The sequence below is a fragment of the Eumetopias jubatus genome, unplaced genomic scaffold (assembly GCF_037043125.1).
Source record: "Eumetopias jubatus isolate StellerSeaLion01/CBP00866 unplaced genomic scaffold, mEumJub1_p1.0 scaffold_5, whole genome shotgun sequence".
Taxonomy (NCBI): domain Eukaryota; kingdom Metazoa; phylum Chordata; class Mammalia; order Carnivora; family Otariidae; genus Eumetopias; species Eumetopias jubatus.
The window spans coordinates 84942827-84969828 of record NW_028274811.1 but is presented as its reverse complement, the minus strand read 5'-3'; the positions used below and the strand labels follow the sequence as shown (position 1 = coordinate 84969828).

General features: G+C 33.9%; 1 protein-coding gene across 2 annotated transcripts in view; it reads right to left on the bottom strand.

The window, feature by feature from the left end:
• FER (FER tyrosine kinase) overlaps positions 1-27002 on the bottom strand; it is a 427371-nt gene that overhangs the window by 292126 nt on the left and 108243 nt on the right. For both annotated transcript variants that reach the window (XM_028102607.2, XM_028102608.2), the window contains 2 exons: positions 19311-19433; positions 7030-7219 (listed from right to left, as the gene is read on the bottom strand). In XM_028102607.2, coding sequence (XP_027958408.1) covers positions 7030-7219; positions 19311-19433 — 313 coding nt within the window. The remainder of the gene's footprint in view (positions 1-7029; positions 7220-19310; positions 19434-27002) is intronic.

Genomic DNA, 27002 nt, shown 5'->3' with positions numbered 1-27002 from the left:
TATCAGATCCTAGGATAATTTAATAATATTAACAGCCTACAAAGCCATTGAAAGTTCAGCATGATAAAATTCATGCCATAGGAAAGCTAGAAGAAAAATTTATTAATCTACAAAACTGATATATTAATTCAATATTAATATAATAGTTAACATCTATAACACATTGTTATCAGGTTTAAAAACTTTTAAACTATTTTGAGAGTAAAATCTAAACCTATAAAGCTGCACAAAACCTTCTAAAATGTGTCTCACACATAAACTCCTTTTATACACATAGTAGTATTATAAGGATTTTACCAAAGCTGTCTTTATAATAACAAAAGGTTGAAAACTATGTAAATATGTCACTCCTTTGCTCAGAATCTTCAGTGGTTTCTAATTTCTCTAACAGTTAGCATCAAAGTCTTAACAATAATCTGCCTGACTATATGATCTAAATGCCTATTACTTCTCTGACCCCATCTCTTATTTATTCTCTCTCACTCTCTTCTGGAATATTCTCATTTCAGGCAGTCTCAACATTTGCTCCCTTAGTTCTTTCAGATCTTTGTATAAATGCCACTTTATCAGTGAAGACTCACTTGACAACCCTATATGTAAAAACACCTCCCATCACCTTTTTTCTCCCATCTTGATTTATTTTTCTCCAAAGAACTTATAACCACTTGACATATATATAACTATATGTTTAATATTTAATATATTTACCATTTAATATATATATTTAACTGTTTGTCTGTCTGTACCCACATAGAGTGAAAGGTCCAAGAGAACAGAAAAAAAATTATGTTTATTTTGTGCACTACTACATCCCCCAAATCTAAAATGATACCACGACACCTGACAATAAATATTTGTTGACTGAACAAATGGGAAAAAAAGGAAGCAACTGTATATGCACTATAATGAAATTATACCTAAAACATATTAAGTTAAAAAGTAAGGTAAAGAACAATATTGTTTTTTTTAATTTTTTTTAAAGATTTTATTTATTTATTCACGAGAGACAGAGGAGGAGAGAGAGAGAGGGAGAGAGAGAGAGAGAGAGAGAAGCAGAGGGAAAAGCAGGCTCCCAAGGAGCAGGGAGCCCGATGTGGGACTCGATCCCAGGACCCTGGGATCATGACCTGAGCCGAAGGCAGACGCTTAACCCTCTGAGCCACCCAGGCCCCCCAGAACAATATTGTTGTATGCACTACCATTTGTGTAAGAGGAGGAGGCATATAATGAACATTTATGTTTTTATCTGCATACAATGCTTCTGGAAGGTTACCTCTGAGGTAGGAAATGGGGAGACTAAGAAAGGGACACGTAGACTCCTGTATTTGTACATATACTACTTATCCAGAGAAATTAATTAAGGTTTTGCCTTTATAAATAAGAAATACATAAGATAATCCTGCAGAAAAATCTACAATCTATACTTAATTCAATGAGTACTAATTAATTACATGGGAACTAAGGGGTATTATTAGAAAACACTGAAATGAAATCTTATGTATTTCACTAATATATCACACACATTCTCTCATGTCAGAGTCATAAAAATCCCATCAGGCAAGGTGGATATATATTCATTCCTTCTTTCTACAGAAAGGAAAACTCAGAAACGTTAAGGAACTTGACTATGATTACAAAGCAGAGGCAAAGCTCAATTCCAGTGTCCCGATTTTTTGCCTGGTACTTTTTTCAATGTACTTGATGAGCAAGGCTTCAAATTAACATTGATCTTATGTATTGAAAAAAAGTGTACCTGAAGATGGAAAGAGATAAAGCTTCAATGATGTATCAATCTCAGTTGATATCAGTCCATTTTAGAGTTTAACTATAAAAGTGAAAATCCATCAGACACTTCTATAAAATGGAATACTACTGAGTCATAATGACAGTCAACAAACCAGATATTTTGTTGGTTGCAAATATAACAAAACAGGATTTTATTGATAGTGCTGTTCAACTAAGCAGAACTTAATAAGATTTTCAGAGAAGATAAATATATGTTGCACATTAATCTAGCAAAAGAGTTTTAAAATGTGCAATTTCAGAAACATCAAAGTAAAGGCAATTATCTTACAGAATAGCTAACCATATTTAAAAAGAACTCATTATAAAGAGCCATCAATTCTAGATATATCTGACATAGAAGAAAGATTTTTTCAACAAAAATTATTATACTTGGTGCTCAGCACATGCTATTATAAAGTAAAACAACTAGATTACTCTGGAGTGAAAAGGAAGTCCAATTCAACAGATACTGATCGAAAACTTACCTTCTTACAACTAGACAACTATAAACAAACATGAAGGAAAGTGATGCAAATTAATTAATTTCAAAAAAAAGAAAATCAATGTTACTCAGGGATTAGAAAATTCTGGTATTTCCATCATTATCCAAGGACAGCCAACAAAGAGTGCACCTTCCTAATAAGCTCCAAAAGGCAGATTCTTCTGCCCTGCAGAGCTAGAATTAAAGAATAAAATAAAATAATCCTTGGGTTTATAGAACATTTAAACAACTCAAAATGCCTTCAAAATTATCAGCACATTTAATCTGCAAACACCACAATCTGATAAGAAAGATTTATCTTCTAATTCAGTATTTACCAAGGTATGTTCCATTGCACTGTGGTCCCTTCAGGACACTCTTTGAAAAGGAATTGGATCAGTATTTTCAGAGACACTGCAGTTCATGTGATATTTCCCCTCCTAGGCATTGGCTATGAGAAGTTTAGAAAATTCCAGCAGTCAGTACAAAGGTTTCTTTTGTCTTAACCCAGCATGTCCCAGATTCTGGAACTCATTTCTCCTCAGAACACTTTGAGGACACCAAATTCTTTTGATTTTCTACTAGTTCACTGGTCCCTCCTTGGCCTCCCACTTGATCCTCCTCTTCCAGACCACCTAACTTGAAGTTCCCCAGAGTTCAGTCCTTGTTTCTCTTTTCCTCTCTATTCTCTCTCACTTGGTGACCACCTATAGTCAAATGATTTGAAATACCATCTGATATCTACAACTCAAATTTCTATCTCCAGTCCAAATCATACTCCTGAACTCGTGGCCCAAATACCAAATTTTGACAAAGACTTATTTTTTTAGAAAGACAAACTGAAGTCTTGCTCTTTCTCTTCAAAGCTGATCTACATATAACCTTTCCACTCAAAACAATTTCATTCCTCTAGTTCTCCTGCTAAAAATGTTAAAATCATCCTTGACTATTCTCTCTCATACCTCACATTTAATCCATAGGAAATCTCCTGTGGTCAACCTTCAAAATATATCCAGAAGCAAAACTCTTCTTGCTACTTCCCCTGCTGTGACCATCCTTGCTCAAACTGTAATCTTCCATAATGTGGGTTACTGCAATAATCTCATTCTTCTATCCTTGTTCCCCTTAAGTAATTCTCCACATAGTTGCCACAGTAATCCATTTAAATAAAAAGTCAAAGCATATCATTCCTCTGTTACTACTCTCCAACCCAGTGCCTCCCCACTTTACTCAGAGAAAAGCCATAATCCTTAATTACAGTCCACAAAGACCCAAGATCTGTTCTCTAAAGACTTCTCCAATCTCATTTCCTATAGTCTCACCTTCCCCTCCACTCAGACTTCCTTAACCACACCTTGATTAGTCCAACGTGCTCCTACACTATAGCCTTTGCAACAGGTGCAACCTCTAACTGAAATGCTCTTTCCCCAGAAATTAAGGGATTTAGTAGCTCCTTGTACCAGTCTTTGTTCAAATGTCAACTTCCCAATGATGCTTATCCTGACTTGGATTTAAATTGTGTCCCAACCTCTAGACACCCAACCCTCCCTCTACCCTGCTCTGATTCTATTCCTTGGCATTTATCATCTTCTAATATAATATATAATTTACTACTTTTTTATTAACTGCCACTCACCACAGATTGTAATCTCTGAGAAGGTGTTTTTTTTATTAGTTTTATCTCAATCATCTAGAAATGTGCTTGACACATAGTAGGTGCTCAATAAATATTTCTTGAATGAATAAATGAAACATACTTATGCCCAGACAATAGAAAATTACTGTGTAATATTTAATATTCATCATTTTCTCCTTGATATTTTGACCAAAATTAGACCTAGGTTTAAAAAAGACAACATTAGGAGGATGACTTCTCCTGACAGAGATGATTATATTATCTGCCTCCACAATTTTTTTTTAGATTTCTATAAATTAATAGATGGCCTTTCATTCTTACTGAATTACATAGCCAAAATAAACATCAATGCATCTAAGAACCTGACTTTACAATCCTAACTCTGATTACACTTTTGAATCACCTTAAAATTTTTATAAGAACATAAGAAAATAAAATTAAAAAAAAAAAGAATCTATGGCCCGTCTTAGTGATACAGTTCCTCAAGGCACTCTTCCACAAAAGCATTCACCACTGAAGAGTAAGAGTGCTAATTCACACTGCTATTAATTAGGATCACAGAAAATAGTTAACTGTTTCTCTTATTCTTAAATAATATTTAGGTCAAGTTTTCATGATTTTCCATGATATCATAACTGAATTTTTAGTTCTTCCAATTCTGACATATTCAACTAAATTTTCCTTATAAAAAATTTTTTAGACACTTGTAAGGATGGAATTTATAAAAAAGAAATACCAATAAAACTACTTAAGTTAATTTCAGGCTTTTCTTGTAATGCTATTCATAAAACAATGCTTAAATAGTCATTTGGGAAAAAACTATTTAAAGTTTTAATATTTTTACTGATTTTTAATAAATTAAAAAGTAATATTCTTATTAATTGAAAAGACTGAATTAGGCAAAAACTTCACAGATATATGTGAGAGTATTGTAAGTTTTAAAAACACTGTATGGCAGGTATTTTTACTTGTTTTATAAAACATACTGTAAAATCTCATTAATTGGCATCAATTTGGGAAATGCCCTATTGATTTATAAAATGCTATTTTATTACTTTAAACTACATATATTATGGCATTCCATTGTAAATTCCTTAAAGACTTATTAAGGCATTGCCTCAATGAATAGATAAGATATATTTATAATTGGGGCGCCTGGGTGGCTCAGTTGGTTAAGCGACTGCCTTCGGTTCAGGTCATGATCCTGGAGTCCCAGGATCAAGTCCCACATCGGGCTCCCTGCTCGGCAGGGAGTCTGCTTCTCCCTCTGACCCTCCCCCCTCTCATGCTCTCTCTCTCTCTCATTCTCTCTCTCAAATAAATAAATAAAATCTTTAAAAAAAAAGATAGATTTATAATTAACATTTCAACTATTTAAAATAAATTGAATAAAATAAAGTGACATCACTCTAAAACTTTCCAAAGTGTTATTCACCATCACATAATAATGGGTACAAGAGAAAGTTTAAAAGTGCCAGAAAGCAGTCTGTTCTCATAAGGTGTACTATACAATCTCTCTGAAACATTATTTATTCATTTGTTGAAAAAGTTTTTCTTCAGTGATTATGAAAGATAAAATTGCAAATGATCACAAGTTTTTAATGAAATAAGAACTGATGAACTGTTATATTTTAACTTTCAAATTCTAGTTTTTAGTCATAGTTACCAAATGAGGATATGCTGTCATCTAGTGACTTGGGTATCTTGTTTTGTCATAATAATAATGACAATATGGGTCATCTGCACACAAAATTAATTAAAATAAACTAGACAGCCAGTTCTAAAACTATCTGCCACTGAATCAAGCTATGAAGTAACCAGTTCCACACCCACATGGAAATAAGGAAGTATTATAAACTACACTCGGGGTACAAAAGATTTACTAGCTAAGGTTTTTAAAACCCAAGTAAAAGAATAAACTTCAGAAGTTCCCCTGAAAAAATGCATATACCAGATAGTTATTAAGAATCAAGAAAGGGCGCATGGTACATATAGGAAAATCCTTATTATCTGGTAGGACAGAAAAGGAGTAATTTAAATACTTCATAATCATTTCCACATTTATCACATTTTCAAATACTGCCTTTTTTTCCTATGGAGACATCTGAATAAGTTTAACAATCAAATTGTACTACTTAGAACCACATAAACTAAAAATGACTAAAATATCAGCTAAAGCATCATTAACTATGATAGTTCTACTTATGGACTACATTCAGCTACTCACAGAAAAAGGCAAGGACAGAGCTTGGGCTTTTTTAACCTTGGCACTACTGATATTTTGGGTACAATACTTTTTTGTTGGGAGTGTGAAGGCAGGGGCTGTCCTGTGCATTATAGGATGCTTAGAAGCATCAGTGGCCTACCCATCAGATACTACTATAGTACCCACTAACTGTAACAACCAAAAATATCTGGAGATATTGCCAGATGTCCCCTGGGGGGCAAAACTGCCGCCTTGGTGAGAACCACCAACTTAAGATGGAAGGAAGGAAGGAAAAAGGGAAAGAAAGGAGGTGGGGAAGGAGAAAGGGTAGGGAAGGGAAAGGGAACGTATTTATATTAGGCATTCTTAAACAGCTAATGAAACTATATAAAATGAAGTTGAATTTCTAGTTGGTGAATTTGAATGCGTTTATTGTAGTTTAAGAATATTCATAAGAAAAAATCTATTTTTAAACAAAATCAATGTTTGTGAGATCAAACAAAAAACACATCATCAGTCTCAGGTGAGTAAGATTCTACTGTTCTTAAGAAGAAAATAATAATAAATAGCTTTCTCCTTATTTCTTACTTCTATCTTAAGAATAACACCTTACCTTCCTACTGTCTCCCAGCAATAAAAATATTGCAGTCTTTCATTCAGTTTTGAAAGCAAGAGAAGAGCTTTTTCCTCTGACTCTACAGAGGAAAGACTCTTCACTCAGGAACCAGGTGGTTCCTGAAGTCTTCTCCAGGTGACCCTGAGGTGACTGACAAGTCTACTTTGCATTTACAGACAAGTTTAATAGGACCTGCATATTAACAAGAGTAATCATTTGTCACAGCAAAAGAATTAATTTTTGTATTCACTTATTACCTAGATACTACTCTTTTAAGTTTCTCTTTTGATTACTTTCTGGCTTACCATAGATGTAACTGATCGTGCATCTTCTTCATAATTTACTACTGGAGGTGGCTCTTTCCCATCATTTTCTTGTACTTTTTCCTCTAGTAATTCTTTCTGTGCCATAAACTTTGCCTCAGTGCATCTCAGCTGCTGGACTGACTGCTTCAGCTCTTCAAGTGTCTGCTTTTGGCTTAGCAGAAGCACAATACTGAAAGACAACACATTAAACATAAATTATTTCAACTTCTTTAAGAAATAAGATTTTAAAGGAAACTACATAGGTATATTATGCTTCTGTTTTATTTTCATCTTTGTAACAGCTCTTCAGAATCATTATATTGTAAAACTAAACAGCTTTCAAGTCATCACAAAAGTTACTAAATGTTAGCATTAACAAAATGGAAGGAAAAAAACAACAACAAAATGGAAGGAAATACTTGGAAGCAAAAAACAAATTCAGGATGCTTTCAAATATAGTATAATCTACGGCATTCATTTTATTCTACAGTTAAGCCATCTACCTCACACAGTAAAGACACTTGGGCTGAGAGGTGTGGACCCTAAAATGAAGTAATATGACTGAAGCAGAATCTCAATTTATTTCAAATCTCAAATGGAATATAGTTGAAGTCAGATTTGTGCCTTGGGAAAAATAAATCAAATCAAAGTGACAACCTGGGACAAAGCTGTATTTGTTTTGCAAGGGGTATGTTTTTAGAATTGGTGAAAACTGTTCTAAGGACTGAGGCCTGAGCTGTCACTGAGGAAATGAGCACAACACAAGTCCCCAGCTCTTTCCAATACCACCACTACAAAGATAATTGACTTCACGATTTCTTCTTTAGAGAACTACATAGGCTACATGTCGCCTTATTGCGACCTTTTATCCCTTGAAATCTGCTCTAAAGGGAATTTCAAACTAATTCAACCACATTAGAGCCACAAGAAAACAGGTAGTGGTGGCAAGGAATACCTTCTGGAAACACTGTCATACATGGTATATTAATATATTAAAGAACTGTGCCATGTACCATTGAAAATAGTTTATTAATATGTAAGCAACAACAGATTGTCAATAGGGGAAAACTTCAAAACTGGAGAATAAGATCAGAAAATGTTACCTCCTTAAATTGGAACTTACATAGATTAATATTACTGGAATAAGTAATCATAGGCAGAAGGAATGCCCACTAAGAGAGACTTGTTTACAAATATGATGCTGATCAATATTTTGAAAACTCAATTCCAATCAAATTGAGCAGGGTACAACTTCAGTGAATGAAAGCTATAATCTCCTCACTATACTGCAATGAGTTTCAGGTGAGTATCCTAACAAAAAGAGAACTCAGATAGAAAACTGAGTGAAATTTAGGAAAAGTAGAACTAATGAGTAAGATTATTTTTACCAGAAACCTAGCAATGTTCAAAAGACAAACCCCTCTAACCAGTGGAGTTCACAGCAAAAGTAATGAAGAAGGATATAACAAACTGTCAGAGCTCATTAACACTCCCCAAGTAAAATCATCATGTCATAACGGAAAGAGTGTAATTATACTGAATGAGAACAGATTCAACTTAATGACTTAATCACGTTGTTTTTCTCATCTTCAGTTTTAGCACTGGAAAAATGGATAATATACCAAATTGTCAGGGTTGTTCTGAATACAACAAGATAATACTTGAAAAACTGTTAGCATGGTACCTACCATAAACTAAGGATTCAGTAAATAGTAATAATCATTTATATCACCATCACTCAACAATCTGTGACCTGTGTTCTAAATCCACACAGATTTCCTGATAAATTCATGCTGGTTTGCATAGTAGATAGTGAGTCTTTTTTCATAATAAATTGGTTACATATTTTTTTCTCTGTGAATCTCTTCAGAGAAAGTTGATTTTTAAAACAACCGCTCTTGTGACCATAAATTCATGAGGACTGGGCTCTGGAAGAGATTACACCCATATGAACCTAAAGCTTCTTGAGGGTTCCTTCTTTGCATCTCCTAGCTACCAAAAGAATCACATGACAAGAGGATAAGGAACAACTTAAAATGTACAAGATACAATGGTAAAAACACGTGTTCATGTACATCTGCAGGATGAGTCCAAAAAGAGTGTGAATGATTTCACAAATGTGGACCAATTAATAGGGAAGTATACTTGAAAACACTAACACTCTAAAACCATTACTGCTACCATTAGCTTTTTGTAAATAGATTTCATAAATAGGGAAAAATGCAAAATAAAATACTGATAATCAAAAGAATGAAAATAAACTATAAAATTAAAATATGGAATGACAAATAAGGAACAATTATAAAAAAGTAAATATTAACTGAACAGCTGAACAAAATTCAAAGAAATACATTTATAGGAGTGAAACACATACATGTTATTATTTCTTCAACTGTATAGCAGGCCCCCAAAGATGACTACATCCTTCTCCCCAGAACCTGTGCATATGTTACCTTACAGAGCAAAAGGGAGTTTTAGAAGTTAAGGACACTGGAATGGGGAAGTTTTTTTAGATGATCCAGGTGAGCGCAATATTCATAAGAATCTGATAAGAGGAAAGTAAAAGGGATGATGTTAGAGAAGGCAATGTGACAAGAAAAAAAGGGAAGAAAGGCATTTGATGTGGGGCCAAGAGCCAAGAAATGAGGAAAGTCTCTAGAAGCTGGAAAAACAGAAAAAGTAGATTCCCCCCAAGAGCCTCCAGAAGAAATTAGTCTCATCAATAACTTGCTTTTAGGGCCATAAGATTCATTTCCAACATCTGATTTCCAGAAATATATGAGAATAAATTGGTGTTGTTTGAAGTTACCAAGTCTGTGGCAATTTGTTATAGCACGAAAAGAACACAAACCCTAAGAGAAATGATACCTATTTTTGGTCCATTTTAAATGGCAAAACTAGAAGGACTGTTACATGGCTGTGCAGTAGTCAGTAACAAATAGAATATAGACTTAGGAGAAAAATATTAAAGAGTTAGAAGTATTATTCAGCCAGGAAAAAAAAAAGACTGTGTTACATGAAGGATGTGAATAAATTAATTTTAGCTTCATTCAATACTAAACAAATTTTTTGAAGGATTAAACCATTATAGAAAGTTAGAATTAAAAAAAAAAAAACTTAAATAGAAATATCAGACAATCCAGTAATTCCACTTCTGGGTGTTTATCCAAAAAAAACAAAAACACTAATACGAAAAGATATCTGCATCCCTATGTTCACGCAGCATTATTTACAACAGTCAAGATAAAGATGCAACCTGTCTATCAATAATGAATGGATAAAGATGATGTGGTGTGGTGTGATACAGATTATTCATATATATAAAATATAAATATATTTAAATAATACAAATCCACATAATGAAATATTACTCAGCCATAAAAAAAAGAATGAAACCTTGCCACTTGTGACAATATGGATGGACCTAGAGGGTATTATGCTAAGTAAATAAGTCAGACAGAGAAAAACAAATACCATTTCACTTACATGTACTCTAAAAAACAAAACAAAACAAAACAGAAACAAACTCATAAACTGGTGGTTGCCAGAGGAGAGGGGTAGGGGGATGGGCAAAATATGGAAAGGGAATCAAAAGGTACAAACTTCTGGTTATAAAACAAATCAGTCACAAAGATATAAAGTACAGCATAGGAAATATTAGTCAATAATATAATAATTTTGCTGGTGACAGTAACTAGATATGTCATAGTGATCATTTGTAATATATACAAATGTCAAATCATTATGTTGTACACATAAAACTAATATAATATCGTATACAAACTATAGTTCAATAAAATAATAAATTAATAAATTAAAAGATTTTAAGTCATATGTAGTTTAGAGAAAAAGCTCTATTTTTATTTTTTTTAAAGATTTTATTTATTTGAGGGGGGAGACAGAGAGAGAGTGGGGGGGGCAGAAGGAGAGGGAGAAGCAGGCTCCCCACTGAGCAGGGAGCCCAACTCGAGGCACAATCCCAGGACCCTGAGATCATGACCTGAGCCAAAGGCAGATGTTTAACCAACTTAGCCACCCAGGCTCCCCAAAAAAGCTCTATTTTTAAATATGACTTCTCATGATATTTACAATCTCTATATTACTACTATTTCACCTTTATTTTACTCCAGATAATAAATGGGGTCTTACAAAATGATCAACATAAAGGAGAAAAGTATTTTCAACAAATGGTGCTGGCACAAGTGGACATCCAAATGTAAAAAAATGAATAAAAAAGACTTTATACCATTCATAAAAATTAACTCAAAAGGGATCACAGACCTAAATGCAAAACATAAACTATAAAACTCCTAGAGAATACACAGGAGAAAACCTAGATGACCTTGGGTATGGTGACAGCTTTTTAGATATAACACTAAAGGCACAATCTGTGAAAGAAATATTTTATAAACTGGACTGTACTGAAATTAAAAACTTTTGCTCTCTGAAAGACAATGTCAAGAGAAGAATAAGATAAGTCATACACTGGGAGAAAACATTTGAAAAACACACATCTGATAAAGGACTGTTATCCAAAACATAAAAAGATCTCTTAAATGTCAACAATAAGAAAAACAACCTGATTTAAATATTGTCAAAGACCTTAACAGACATTTCACCAAAGGAGATATACTGATGGAAAATAAGTACATGAAAAGATGCCCCATATCATATGTCTTCAGTGAAATGCAAAGTAAAACAACAATGAGATACCACTACACACTTATGAGACGGCCAAACTCCAGAACACTGACAACATCAAATGCTGACAAGGCTGTGGAGCAACAGGAACTCTCATTCATTGCTGATGGGAATACAAAATGGTGCAGCCACTTTAAAAGACAGTTTGGCAATTACTTACCAAAAAACTAAAGATACTCCTACCATAAGATCAAGCAATCACACTCCTTAGTATTTGGTCAAAGGAATTGAAAGCTTATGTCCACACAAAAGCCTGCACACAGATGTTTATATAACAGCTTTATTCATAATTGCCAAAACTTGGAAGCAACCAAGATGTCCTTTAGGAGGTGAATGGAAAAATAAACTATGGTTTATCCAGACAATGGAATATTATTCAGTCCTCAAATGAGCTACCAAGCCACAAAAAGACATGGAGGAAAATTAACTGCATATTATTAAGTCAAAGAAACCAATGTGAAAAGGCTACAGCATGTCTGATTCTAAATACATGACATTCTGGAAAAGGCAAAGCTATGGAGATAATAAGATCAGCAGTTGACAACAGTTGAGGATGGGGGCTGGAGGATAAATAACTAGAGATTTATTTATTTGAGAGAGAGAGCACGCATGTGCATGAGCTGGGGGGTGGGGGCAGAGGGAGAGAGAGAACCTCAAGCAGACTCCCTGCTGAGCAGGGAGCCCAACATGGGGCTCAATCCCAGGACCCTGAGATCATGACCTGAGCCAAAATTGAGAGTCAGCCACTTAACCAAATGAGACACCCAGGAGCCCCTAGAATGAAATGTAATTTAAACTAAGGACTTTGGGTGATAATGATGTGTCATTGTAACTTCATCAACTGTAACAAATGTTAACACTCTGGTGGGGGATATTGATAATGGGGGAGGATATGCATGTGTCAGGGCAGGGATATATGGAAAATCTCTGAACCTTTCCCTCAATTTTGCTGTGAAACTTAAACTATTCTAAAAAATAAAGTCTTTTTTTTTTTTTAAAGATTTTATTGATTTATTTGAGAGAGAGAGAGAGAAACAGCATGAGAGGGGAGAGGGTTAGAGGGAGAAGCAGGCTCCCTGCTGAGCCAGGAGCCCGATGTGGGACTCGATCCCAGGACTCCGGGATCATGACCCGAGCCGAAGGCAGTCGCCTAACCAACTGAGCCACCCAGGCACCCTAAAAAATAAAGTCTTAATATAAAAAAAAAAGAGGTATCTGTACACATTTATGAGAATGGCTCAAATAAAATATGGTGACCACACCAAATCCTGGCAAGGATGAGGAGAAACTGATCACTCATGCATTGCTGGTAGGAAACCTCATGGTTATCCCAGAGAAATTAAAACATGTTCACACAAAAACCCTTACATGAATGTTTGAAGCATCTTTATTTGTAATAGCCAAAAAATGGAAACAAACCAGATGTTCTTCAAAGGGTGAATGATGAGACCAAATATCCATACTGTTATGGGTTAAATTGTATCCTCTAAAAAGATATGTTCAAATCCTAACCCTAAGAACGTCAGAATGTGACCTTATTTGGAAATGGGGTTGTTGCAGATGTAATTAATTAAGATGAGGTCATACTGGAGTGGATGGGCCTTTAATTTCTATGAGTCGTGCGTGTCCTTGTAAGAAGAAACTCTGTATACTGAGAAGAGTATCCAGAACACTGTACAAAGATGGAGGCAGAGATTGAAGTGATGCCTCTATAAACCAAGGAATGCCTAGGTTTGCCAGCCATTAGAGAAGTTAGAAGGGAGGCACGGAACAGATTCTCCCTCAGAGCCATCAGAAGAAACCAGCCTGCCAACACTTCATTTCAGACTTTTGGTCTCCAGAACTATGAGGGAATAAATGCATTTTTTAAGCCACCAGGTTTGCAGTACTTTGTTATGGCTGCCCTAGGAAACTAACACCACACCATGGAATACTACTTAACAATAAAAAGGAATGAAAGTACCTGGATGAATTACAATGAATGTAAAAAGCCAATCTAAGAGATTGCATACAGTGTGATTCCATTTACATAACATTCTTCAAAAGACAAAATTGTAGAAATGGAGAACATACTAACAGTTGCCAGGAGTTAGGTAAAGGGTGTGAGATAGAAGGCAGTGTAGCTATAAAACTACAACATGAGGGACCCTTGCAATGATGGAAATGTTCTGTACCATTATTGTGTCAATGTCAATATCTGGATTATAATATTATATCATAGTTCTGCAAGATGCTACCACTGCGGAGAACTGAGTATAGGGTACATGGGACCTCTCTGTATTGATTCTTACAACTATATGTCAATCTATAATTGTCTGAAAATAAAAAATTTAATTAAAAATACCTATCACTGCTGCTGCATCACACTTCCTCTGATGAGGTGAGGTTTTTATAATCTCATATGCCTTGGGTTCCTAAATACTCTGTTTTAGGGATAGCCTTTTTTATTCTCCTTCCGTTCTAAATATCTATTGTAACTGTATCATATTGGCAATCAGTCATTCTGAGACACTATCCTAATACCAGGAATTAGGTTAAAATATACATTTCCTGGTTTTTAGTTTAGTGGTTTTGAAGAACAATGAGATTTGCTGGGGAGGTATATGTCCTGTTGTATAGCTCTAGTCCTACCTTTTTTTTAATCAACATGTCTAATCATGAAATTAATGAGCAACATTAGCTTCTAACAATTAATTTCATTGAGTTTAATGTGTAGTGATATAATTTCACATACATTAACATCTTGCTTTTGTTTAATAGTTACTTTTTTAAAAGTATTGCTATAATCACTATACCATATACTATACAATTATTTTTATGCTTATAATACCATAGAGCAAACAAGCTATACATACTACAGTAAGAAGAAAATTATAGAAAATAAATGATTGTATAACATAAGATATATATGAAGCTATAAATAAATTTAAAACATGGGGCGCCTGGGTGGCTCAGTCAGTTAAGGGTCTGCCTTTGGCTTAGGTCATGATCCCAGGGTCCTGGGATTGAGCCCTGCATCGGGCTCCCTGCTCAGCAGGGAGTCTGCTTCTCCCTCTCCCACTCCCCCTGCTTGTGTTCCTTCTCTCACTGTGTCTCTCTCTGTCAAATAAGTAAATAAAAATCCTTTAAAAAATAAATAAGTAAATTTAAAACATGGATGGGATCAGGACCTTTGCATGTGCAACTTACTTCCTATTACTGACTACTCTTTCCATGCATTTTTCACATGGAGGGGTCCTTCACATCTAGCAAGAAATGCCACTTTCTGTGAGACCCCTACCTATCTTAAGTAGGTGCTCCTCTATTATTCTTCTATCTGACCTCCTTATTTTATAGCATTTATCTCAATTGTTAATTTCTTATTTGTATCAGTGTACTCCACAGAAGTGTAAGCTTCACAAGACATGGGACAAAATATATCCTACCTTTCATTGTATTCACAGCACCTAACCTAACCAATAAATATTATTGAAATGAATTTCCTACTTAGGCAGGACATATTTTTTTGGAACACACATAATTTTTAAATCCTAAGACAAAAATAAAAGGTCCCTGAATTTGTAGATTAGAACAATACCCTAGATGGCTCAAGTCTTACCTTAACTATAAGCTAGCTGTGACATTTTGCAAGTCTCTTAAAATTTCGGGGCCCCAGATGTCATATAATTTGAAAGACAAGGAGGCTGAATCAAATGAGCTCTAAAGATTCTGCATGGCTCTAAGAGTTTTGATTCTATAACATATATTTTTAAGTATTAGGTGATAATGGCACAAAACAACACAAAATTGAATAATCATTCACTTTTTGAAAGTCAAGCCAAGCATTAAAACCAATAGTAATATTACTTGCTCTTCATGCCATTGAGTCATAAATAACATATGCTTGGCGTACTTTCCCATAAACTACTTTCTAATACAGCAGTCAAGGATCATAAATCAGGAGAAGATTGATATTATTTCCATTTGAATAAATATGCTTTAGAAGTAATGAGTAAAGTTATGTATACTAGAGTGCCACTCTGTGTTGTATTAAAATTATATCATTTCAAGTGGTTGGTTTTATTCCTTTTACTCTATTTTTTTTAAATATAATTCTACAACAGCTACATTTCAATTGAGACCTGCATCATTTATATAAGTTAAAACTCGACTCCTTAGTTTGAATTTAATGTCACATAAAAAACATTCTTTAAGTTTATTTTTCACTTTAGATTATTCAATTATAGGAATCAAAGCTATCAAGTGATTTCTTACATAATTTATTTTTTCCCTGTTACTATAAAATGTTTTAGAGCCATTTATGTTAAACTCAAATTTAAGGTTTTAACTTTAGCTCCTTATTATGTGTATTTCAACAGAACCACTAATGCTTTCTGTTAGGTAAAAATTCAGTATAATTGCAATAATTTAAGAGTGTAAATATCTAACTTATAGGATACTTTTAGCATTTGTTAAGAACTGTAGTTCTGTTTTATTGTTTTATTACTTCCAATTAACGGTATATGAAGCTAAAAAAGTATTGCCCAGTAAAAAAATTGTAAATCTATTTCTAAAACTAGATTAAAATTGCTTTCAATTATATAAGTGTATTTAAATATGTATGTAGATTTATACACATACATATACCAAAAAAAGGAAACGTTTATGAATTATTAAGAAACTGAAATGCACATTTGCACTAGAAAATAATTTCAAGTTATTTGTTTAGCAAAATATTTTAACATATAAGTCAAAGACAAACTTCAACCCTACTAATATCTAAATTAATGAGATTTCACAATTACTGCTTAGTTATATAAATGTACTTAACATTTTCAAGATTATGCCATGAAGCTAACAATAAAAACATCACAATAACAAAGGGTTAACAGAATTTGGGTTAAACAGGACTCATCCCCTGAACTGCTTGACACATCCCTTCTAACTTACTCTCCTAAGAACACTTAAAATAATAAACTCAAGCTGTAATTAAAAAGACATATGCTTTTGCGTCAGGAACTCATGCATTTTTTTAATCACTGACTAGGTATGTAATTGTAATTTTTTAAAATTCTCTAAGTCACACAGGTAAAATACAGGCAAATACACAAAAGGCAAAGTGAAGATAACATTCAATGTGGTAATATATAGAAAACATCCAGATGACATGGGGAACAGAGTAAGAACTCAATAAATGTTATTTCCCACATATCTACCACCCTTTAAGCCCCCCTCCTATACCCCCATTCTCATTTCCTGATAAATATAAATAGGTGTAGGAGAGTGGATCACATTTATTATGCAGATGAAGAGAGAGTCAAAGATTTGAGTCAAGAAAATATAGCAAAAAATCAAAGAATCTCACAATTTCTAGATTAAGATAACACTTAAAGATTGTCTCCTCCAACAACGTATAGTCAGACATGCTAGTGAGAGGGTCAGCCATCTAATGGTCTTTCTTTATACCCACCAAATTTTAAAACCGGAGTCATTTATAATATATGCATTTACAAAACTGTAAAAGGTAAAACTACCTGGTCATCTGTTAACATGTGAAGAAATTATTCCCAAACACAGAAAAGCAAAATATAATTATTTTTTGAATTTCATATGTGCAATGGTTGATAAATTTTATTTTTATGATCCAAATAGAATCTTCTGTTGATGCAATACTGAAATTTTCCGGATTTATTAAGGGAATGCCCAGAGCAACTCACATTTTCCTGTTCTCATCTTTAAAAAGCTCATAGATTCCAATATAATATTTAATGCCAAGTTATAATAAGGAGTCATAGTATAAGTGGGAGAGGTAGGCCCCTAATATTCTGAGCTGTGTAATAGAATAGATGGTGTTGCCATTCACTGAAATAAGGAATACTAAGAATGAACTACGTTGAATTGGGTTGAGCTGTATTGAGATTTTTAATTCAGTCTTAGACATGGGAAATTTAGGGTACTTCTAAGACATCCAAGCAGTCATGTTAAGTAGGCAATTGACCACATGTCCATTGAGTTCAGAGGGAAAATCTGAGCAAGAGTAATAAATGTGGGTCATCTTCAGGAAACCACCTAGAGAGAGAATACAGAGAGGGGAGTAAAAAAGCCTAGGGCCATTCCTCAAATAACTCCAAAATGGATTGGCTTAGTGGAGGAGAATGAGTTTATAAAGGAGTAGCCACAAAGACAGGCAAAAGATCCAGTCCCAAATACAAGGGAAAAGAAGAAACATGTAGTCAACAAAATCAGATACTGAGAGGAGGTCACGTAAAATACTTGTTAAACTTAGCAATGTATAGGTCACTGGAGATCTTACAGATATCTAGATATTCCAATGGTGATGGGGCAGAAGCTAGATATATGTGGGTTGAGAAGTAAGTGGGAGTTGAAGAAATGAGTGACTATAATTACTCTTAGAACAAGTATGACTGAAAAAACAGAAGACAAAGGCAGTTGGGGGAAAATATGAATACAGAAGGGTTATCTGGGGTAGAAATTGTTTTTAAGAGACAAGACATAAGCATATTTAAAAAGTGAGCACTGGACCCAATTAAGAAGAAAAGATGAACATAATATGCTAAATAATGTAAAATTTCTGAGAAAGTATGAGATGAGAAGGTACAAAAAACGGGCCCAAGAAGTAGACTTAGGACAAGGAGCAGTTTCTCTAAGGAAGCAAGTACAGAGAATGGGTACAAATGCAGTGGATGTGCATATCTAGTCATAGAAAATAACAGCATTGTCACCTGATGATTCTAATTTTTTCTGTAATGTAGAAGAGGTCCATCTGCTGTCTATAATGGGGGAGATGAGAGGATCAGAGACTTGAGAGAAGTGGGAATATTTGAGAAGTTACGTAGAAAGAGCAAGTATAGACCAGAGAAATCCGACACATCACAATTTCCTTAAGAATCTTGCTAAACCAAGCCAATTATGAGAGAATGATAGCAAGAAATTCATATGCTCCAGTCAGTAGAGAAACCATACTAGTTATACCTGTTGGAGATGCAAACAATAACCGAAGCCAAAATATAAATTTTAAATTATAGATCAAAATGTAAATGTTAAAACAGCAGCAAACATAATTAGTGAAAACAACAGTATCCCCACCCAAGTAAGAGGATCCAGTAGGATATTACAGATCCAGAAGTCAGCAAGAAAAATGACAGTAAGACAAAAAAGCCCAGCAAATCTTAAAGGGATTTTTACAAGTGAAGCAGATTGCTATTTTCTCTAAGTGTGTTTGCTTCCTTCTAACAGAGAGAAGCCGATTTTAGATAACACTGATCTGCCACTTTCTCAACAAGAAATGCCCAGTGAATCTGGTGGACACTGATGAGGGGAATAAAGACAACTTTTAACAGGATTTTTCAGAAAATAGTTCAAAGTGTTAAAACATTGAGACATGATCAGTACACTATATTGACAAAACCCAGATCATTTTTCCAGAGTCCTAGAAAGTAACTCAATGACATTAAGTTTTACACTTAAAATGAAATTTCAGCTTCTAGAAAATACATCCATGATAACATGTAACTGAAGTATTCTGTATAAAATTAAATCAATTAAACTTTCTTCCTGCAAATTATTTTTGTTTTACTCACTCAGACTTCTTTTCATAGGTCTTAGAAGATTCCTCAATTTTCTTCTCTAGCTCCAAGGCAGCCTCCTCCTTGTTTAAAAGCATCTGCTGTGTCTGCATAAGTTCCTCTGCTAAAGTTTTCAACCTAGAATGAACAGTTTCCTCATTATAAATCAGTAAGTTAGTTATATTCACTTCATGCACACACCCTGAGCATTCATACATCTAAGACGGTGATGTCCAAAACGGTAGCCACATGTAATTTAATTTAATTAAGATGAAATAAAATTTCAGTCCCTTAACTAAGGGACCATTAACCACATTTCAACTGCTAGACACATGTAGCTAGCGGCAATCTTATTGGACAGTCCAGAAAAGAATATTTCAATAATCACAGGTAGTATTTCAGGGCAGTCTAAGAGTCTGAGTCATTAAATAGAAAAAGAGAAACAGAAAATTAAAAAAGAAGGGATTTAAGCAAATAAATACCTGTACTGTCCCAGGAGGAGTGTATAGTGAAAAGACCATGGTTTTTGTTTTCTGACAAACATGTATTTACATTTTGGCTTTGCCACTTTTTACGAGATGCTGGGCAAGCTGCGTAAGCTCATTAAATCTATTTTCTCACTTGTAATTTGAGTGCAGTAATACCTGCTTCAACGCACTGTTTTGAGGATTATATAAACTAATGCATATATATTGACTGGCACTTAGTAGGTACTGAGTAAATGGTATTTAGTATTGTTTGCATATTTTATCTCATTTAATTCTCACAACAACCAATGAGATAGATACTATTATCCATATTTTAAAAAAAGAAAGTGAGGCTCAGTTGAATGGCAATTTAAATGGACAGTAAGCTACTTGTTTTCATATAGTATAATAATGCTTTACAGGTATTTTCCATATAGATATTAACAATTAAATACACGAAATTAATAGGTACATATAGATCAGATAATTTTTGGTTGCATAAAATGCACTTGGTCCTGAATAGAAATATTCCTACCACAAAACACACACAGCTATCATATCACATTAAAATTTTTATCTTTCAGCTAGTGCTGTCCTTTCTTTACTTGTTATTTTCACTCTGGAAAGGAAGAATGAGGTGAAAGCCAGAGTCCCCATCCACTGCTACAATGGGCAAGTTTAAACTACCTTAGACCCCATTCATCACTGGCACTTCTAGCAAAGTATATTAAAATCCAAACCTAATATTTTCTACTTCCTTTAGTAATCATTTAGCCTCCTGAAAAATATCACCTAAACTTTCAATGAGAAATTAAATTTGAGGCTTTTCATATGCTAAATTATTTGAGTACACATCAGCTCAATTGCAAGAAGAATGGGGGGATCCTTATGATTTCTTTTCAAATTCCTGATTTGTGCTATAACAACTTTAACTCAGAAAGAGAGAAACCTACCACAGCTTACTAGATTCTCTAAAGGCCTAGAAGAGCTAACAAAACTTCTGTTCCCTGGCAGGTCGGTTCTGTTAGCTAGAATTCACCACCTATTACACTTAGCAATGAAGGCCAGAAGGCCCAAGGAAGAAAGAAAGGACATTAAAAGTAAGGAAAGGAGGAGATGAGAGGGAACAGAAAAATAGTATTAGTCGCCCCTACTTTTTCTAGCTTCTGATCATGTCAAGAAATTGGTACGTCTTCTTGAGGCTTGACTGCCTTAGCTAGCACAAACAAAGCATAACTGATCTTTATGCAAAGTCTTCTTAAATTAAAAAGAAAAAACAACTAAGTAAATCTTTGAAATCAAACTTTTTAATATTTCTAAATCTCTAAAGATCCCTGGTTGTAAATTCAAAGAGGAAAAGACAAATGATTTAGAATAATGGAATTATGTGGGGAAAGTATTTTCTCTTCTTTACCACCATCCCCCTAAAAAAAAAAAAAACAAAAAAAAAAAACTGGAGCCAGTGAAGAGGAAAACACTCTCGTAATTACAGTTTATGTATAGATGACATAATACATGTTAGGATAGTTTGCAAATTTCAAAGTACTATTCACCATTGTTTGTACACAAATGTAATAGTAACAGTTCAAATGTCTTATTCTTTACATTTTTAAATTAAATATGTTACACTTAAATAATTTGATGGAAAACAGTTAAATGTCATGAGACTGCCTTAAAAAAACTCCATAAAACTAACATAAATACTTAACATTTACTGAATGCCAACCAGTTTTAAACACTTTATAAATAAGCGCTTAAATCCGTAACATTCTTATAAAAATATTATCTCCATCTACATATGAGAAACTGAGGCACAGAGATTAAGGGTCTTGTCCAAGGTCACAGAGCTGGTAAGTGGAAAAACATGTTAGAGCCCAGGCAGCTTAGATCCTGAGTCCATGAACTTAACAACTATTACCCCATTTTAGTAATTTCACCTCATAAAATTTATCTCATATATATGTTTCAACAAGTACACAAAGATATTTATTGAAAGACTGCTTGTAATCAGAATAACCAAAGGTGAACTCACTGTGATGCTGATGACCCTTAACCTTAACTTTTGTAAGTGCACCACACTTACAAAATCTCTTCCCAGACTCTGCACTTACTTTCATATTTGTATGTCACTATAGTTTTTCTTAAAGATGCCACACACACACACACACACACACACACACACACACAATTCTATAAGCTTCTGCCTCTATAAAACCTGTATCCACCCCTAGCAATAGGATAAAACTGGAAATAAATTCCCATCTATAAATAACTACATTAAATAAATTTTATTACATGTAAGCATTAAAACACTGTACACTATAAATATTTCATATATATTAAAAAAGAGGATAATGCAAAAAAGTATGCATAGAATAAGCCCATTTTAGTCAAGAAAACAATTTATATACATGGATATGCTTGTATATACATTCTGGAAAGATACACGCACTTTTTTCACCAGTTAACACAGGAAAGTACAAATGGGATCTATAAAAAGGAAAGCTTTGATTTCCACTGTACCCCCTTTTGTAAGATTTCATGGATTTTATCATCTGCAAGCATTAGCTGGATAATTTTTAAAGACTTAATGTTATTTAAAAACACAAAAGCCAAAAACAATTGTAGATAGTAATAAGTTTTCAGTACTTATATAGAAACTTTTCTATCCTCAAACCATTGGCCATCGTTACCTAAATCTTATAGCACTCTTGCAGAAATATAACTTCCTAAAAATCTATACATTATAAACTTCCAATACTGTCACAATCATTGTGACATTTGGGCTAATCAAAAAAATTAAAAAACAGAAAAGGGTTACAGTTGCCTCAAGTAATTTTTCTGACATCTCTTTTTCTCTATGACTGCAACATAAATTGAAGAAATAAAAATTTCTTATGATCTCTTTCTTAAAATATAATTGCAGCAGCATAGCAATTTATGGGTGACCTTCTATACCATGACACAAATCTTTATTAGCTTTCTCAAGATTAAACAGAAAATAGCTCCTAATCAACCAAACAAAAGTTATGAGTTTCTACTAAATATATTATCTCCTAACACACAACCTAATCCAACCCAACCAACAAATCCAGCTGCCTTCTTCTATGTGATTTCTTTGTGTCTCTTAATCACAATATCCTTTTAACATGTCACCTGCCTTCTAATAGTTTACATATTTCCAAATCTTTCCCAGTCACTCATTCAAACCAAACACCAAACTTGAACTAAGACTATAAATGACAACAGCAAAAACCAAACTTGATAAAACGACAGTCCTACTTAAAATGTGAGAGTACTGCATTATTTATTGTTCCATTGATTGACAAGGTTGATTCAGACAGCCTAATGGGTTAAATTGGCATCATTCCCTACAACAGGAGTAAGCAAACATTTTCTGTAAAGGTCTGGAAAATAAGTATTTTAGGCTTTGCCATCAAGAGACAAAATCAAGGCTATTATATAGGTACTAACATAACAAAGAGAAAACAAATACAAATATCTTATTGAAAAATTAAAAATATAATAATTGGGTACAATTCAGCGTAACACCGGTGTATTAATGAGGACAGAAATCTTTTGAAGGTAATAATTTTTCCCTTCATTGGGGTTCAAAGTTAGTGCTCATCATCAAAATCAAATGTAAATGTTCATCTGTTAAAGCAGATATATAATGAGATTTCATGTATTTCATCTTTGAAAGGATCTTTTCACATAGATACTGCCAAATATCAATAATAATCATAAGCATATGACTTTGAGTATATTTACAGCTTAGAAGGCATTTATAAAATGACATTGCATGCTTTTTAGCATGTCATTACATTGCAGACTCATCACTCCTAACTGAAAGTTAGGTGGGAACTCCTTAATTGCACAGTTGAATGGATTTTTGAAATGCCGAAATACTTGTACAGAGGTCCAAAACTCACTATTAGAAATATAGCTTGAGCTTAGAAAATACATCAGCTACAAATTTGGTGGGAATGGTAATGTTGCTTCATGTTTTAATGTTTGATGGCACAGGAAATACATACAATAGCCTGCCATTACCTGGGATTCAAGTAACATTAGTTATCATCTAAATGATTTTACTACAGTATAAATTCTGCATATAAGCACGTATTATCTTGTAATTTTAGGTTGAATATATTAGGAAAATATTCAAGTCTTTAGCACAAGCTAATTTTTCTGAAGCTTTTGGAATTCAGTGTTGAATAATGGCGGTTGAGGGAAATTCTGATTTAGAAAAATCTGTCTTGGCTCTGACCTCAAAAAAAAAAATAATAAAACTTTACTACTTCTAACTCATCAGAATCCTATGTGATAGGGCAAGTGGGGATATTCAATTTCAATTTTTGACAAAAAATTCATGGAACTGACGATGGTCAAGTCCTTGAGAGCAAATGAAGGCCATTACTGACATTATTAATTTAAGAACACATGATTAGATTCAAATTTTTCCATGAAGTGCCTCCTTATGAAAAATACAATGAATAATCATACCTGGTAAACACCTAACATTTTCAAAAGCTTTGTAAATTTGTTCAACTAAGCCTCTTTCTGATCCACACATTTTTAACACCATCATTTGTAACACTTCAGTTTGTACTGAATTAGTGTTTTCTCGATCTCTTTGAAAATATTCTTGTCTGTAGTTGAGCCACAAAAACTATTCCTAGAGAGTAATTCTTCAGTCACGTCAGACTTGGCATTGACTCCTCAAACAAACAACTGAGCAGTTTTGATCACACCTGCTGACTTATCAAGAGACAGGGAAAGCCATTTGAAATCATTTATTTTTTAAATTAACTAATGATGTAGCTCCCAATCTTCTCACTCTTCAAGCAAATGTTCTCACTGAAAGACTAACAGACATAAATAAGTTTATTTTCTCTAGACATATTTCCTATTTCCTTAGTTACCGTGGTGAAACACTAATTAATTCACCAGTGGTAAATGCCTTTCCCTGTTCAGATAACAAATGACCCACCCAGAAACTTATTTTGGTTGCATCCTCATTTTCGTATTTTTCTAAAGAAAGTCGGCTGTGCTGAGGTATTCCATTTAAAATTTTTTTAAAAGATTTTATTTATTTATTTAAGAGAGAGAGAAAGAGCATGAGCAGGAGCAGGGGGAGGGGCAGAGGGAGAGGGAAAAGCAGACTCCCCGCTGAGCAGAGAGCCCGAATAGGGGCTCAATCCCAGGACCCTGAGACCATGACCTGAGCCAAAGGCAGATGCTTAACTGACTGAGCCATCCAGGTGCCCCTCCATTTTAAATTTTATAATTTTTCTGACTAGTTCTCCTGCAAGTTGGTAATACTGAAATGAGTATTTAGACTGGTAATGTCAACATATATTGTTGACATTTTAGCACAGCCATAGTGTCATTGCATAATAAACACAATACTTTGCCATCTAATTAAATAACAAAATAATCCACACTCCACGGTGTCTTATCTTGATAAGCACCAAGTAATATACAGAATTGCTGAATCACTCTATCGTACACCTGAAACAAATATAACACTTATATGTTAATTACACTGGAATTAAAATCTTAAAAATTTTAAAAGGTGTAACATTCAAAATCTATTCTCTTTTTTGGTTTTGACATGATCAGCATGAGCTGATAACAAAAAGCCATTCAAATGCTGTAACAGAGCAGTATGTGCGGCACTCAAAATGCTACTGAGTTAGAACAATGTCACTAGGATCTGTAGTGCACTAAGCAGCAGTGTGATGTGAAGGGAATGCCATATATGGTCTCTGTCACAAATGCTCCACTCTGTCATTGTGGCAAGAAATCACCCATAGACCCACCCACAGACAATAGATAAATGAATGAGCATGGCCGTGTTCTAATAAACCTTTATTTATGTACTCTGATATTTAAACTTTACATTGTGTGTCACAAAATATGTTTCCGTTGATTTTTTTGAACTTAAAAATGTAAACAGTATTCTTAGCTTACAGACTCCACAAAAATAAGTAGCAAGCAGGATATGGCCCACAGCCTGCAGTTTGCTAATTCATATCCCATAAAATCCAAAAGAATTACTTTTCCACACAGATAATTACTATTCTTCAATTCTTATTTAGGGGCGCCTGGGTGGCCCAGTCGGTTAAGTGTCTGCCTTTTTCGGCTCAGGTCACAAACGGATGCCTCATCTATCCCAAATGTCAAAACCAATGTAATAAACACATATATTCTTCTAATGTTCAAAATTTTATAGATCTATCTTCTTCAAGTTATTCTGATGAGCTAAAATTACTGAGTCCCAAATTATTCAATTAAATAGTGATTAGATGAGAGGAAATATTTGCATATATAATCTTAATAAATGGATGATTAAAATCAATATAGTATCTTTTCTAGCATTTGGCAAAGAAGAGTGATTCAAAACAGAGGCAGATGGGGGAAGGGTGAGGAAGTGGAAGAAGAGAGGCTGTAGATCACAAAGACAAAAGAAACAACCTCAGATTGCAGCTTGAAGGTGATGCAACTTAAATGCATGTGTGATAGGAAGTGTAGAATCCTGGGTGTCCATGTTAGAAATTATCAGAGGCTGAGGAAGCAGCCCTGTACAACATCATGATCTACCATGAAAAAAAAAATTCCCATAAGTAGGAAATAAACAATTCTACAAATACTTGAGTTTAAGTCTTCTATATACCATACCTTCATAAATGTAGCTGATACAAATAATGAGAATATGATAAAATGCTTCATGGCACATAGTTAGATGGGTAAATGCAGTAACTTTGTCATTTAATATTATTATAACATCAGATTTCCATCAAGCCCTCTTTTGGATATAAATACTAGTTGTGTAATAACGTCAGAACCTCTTACATTTAGCTGTGAAAACTCTACATGGTACCATAAGCAGGAACCAAGAATAGAAATTATTAAATATATGAGTAAGTTTCTGCTAATAAAAATGACAATTTGTATGTTACATTTAGGAATTTAAAAAAAAGCCCCCTTCCCAAATTAAAAGGAGTCTTTTTATGAATAGCAAAGTGAAAGATATAACCTTAGGGAAAGGGCATCTACTTGAACTTCAAATACCTTACAATTTAACACTGACCCAGAAGTATGGCAGAGGAGAAGAAAAGACAGAGACAAAAAGGAATTCCCAGTAAGACTATTGTAAAAATGCTACTCTTTCTTGTTACTCTATACAACTTTTTTTTAAAGATTTTATTTATTGAGGGGGAGACGAACCATGAGA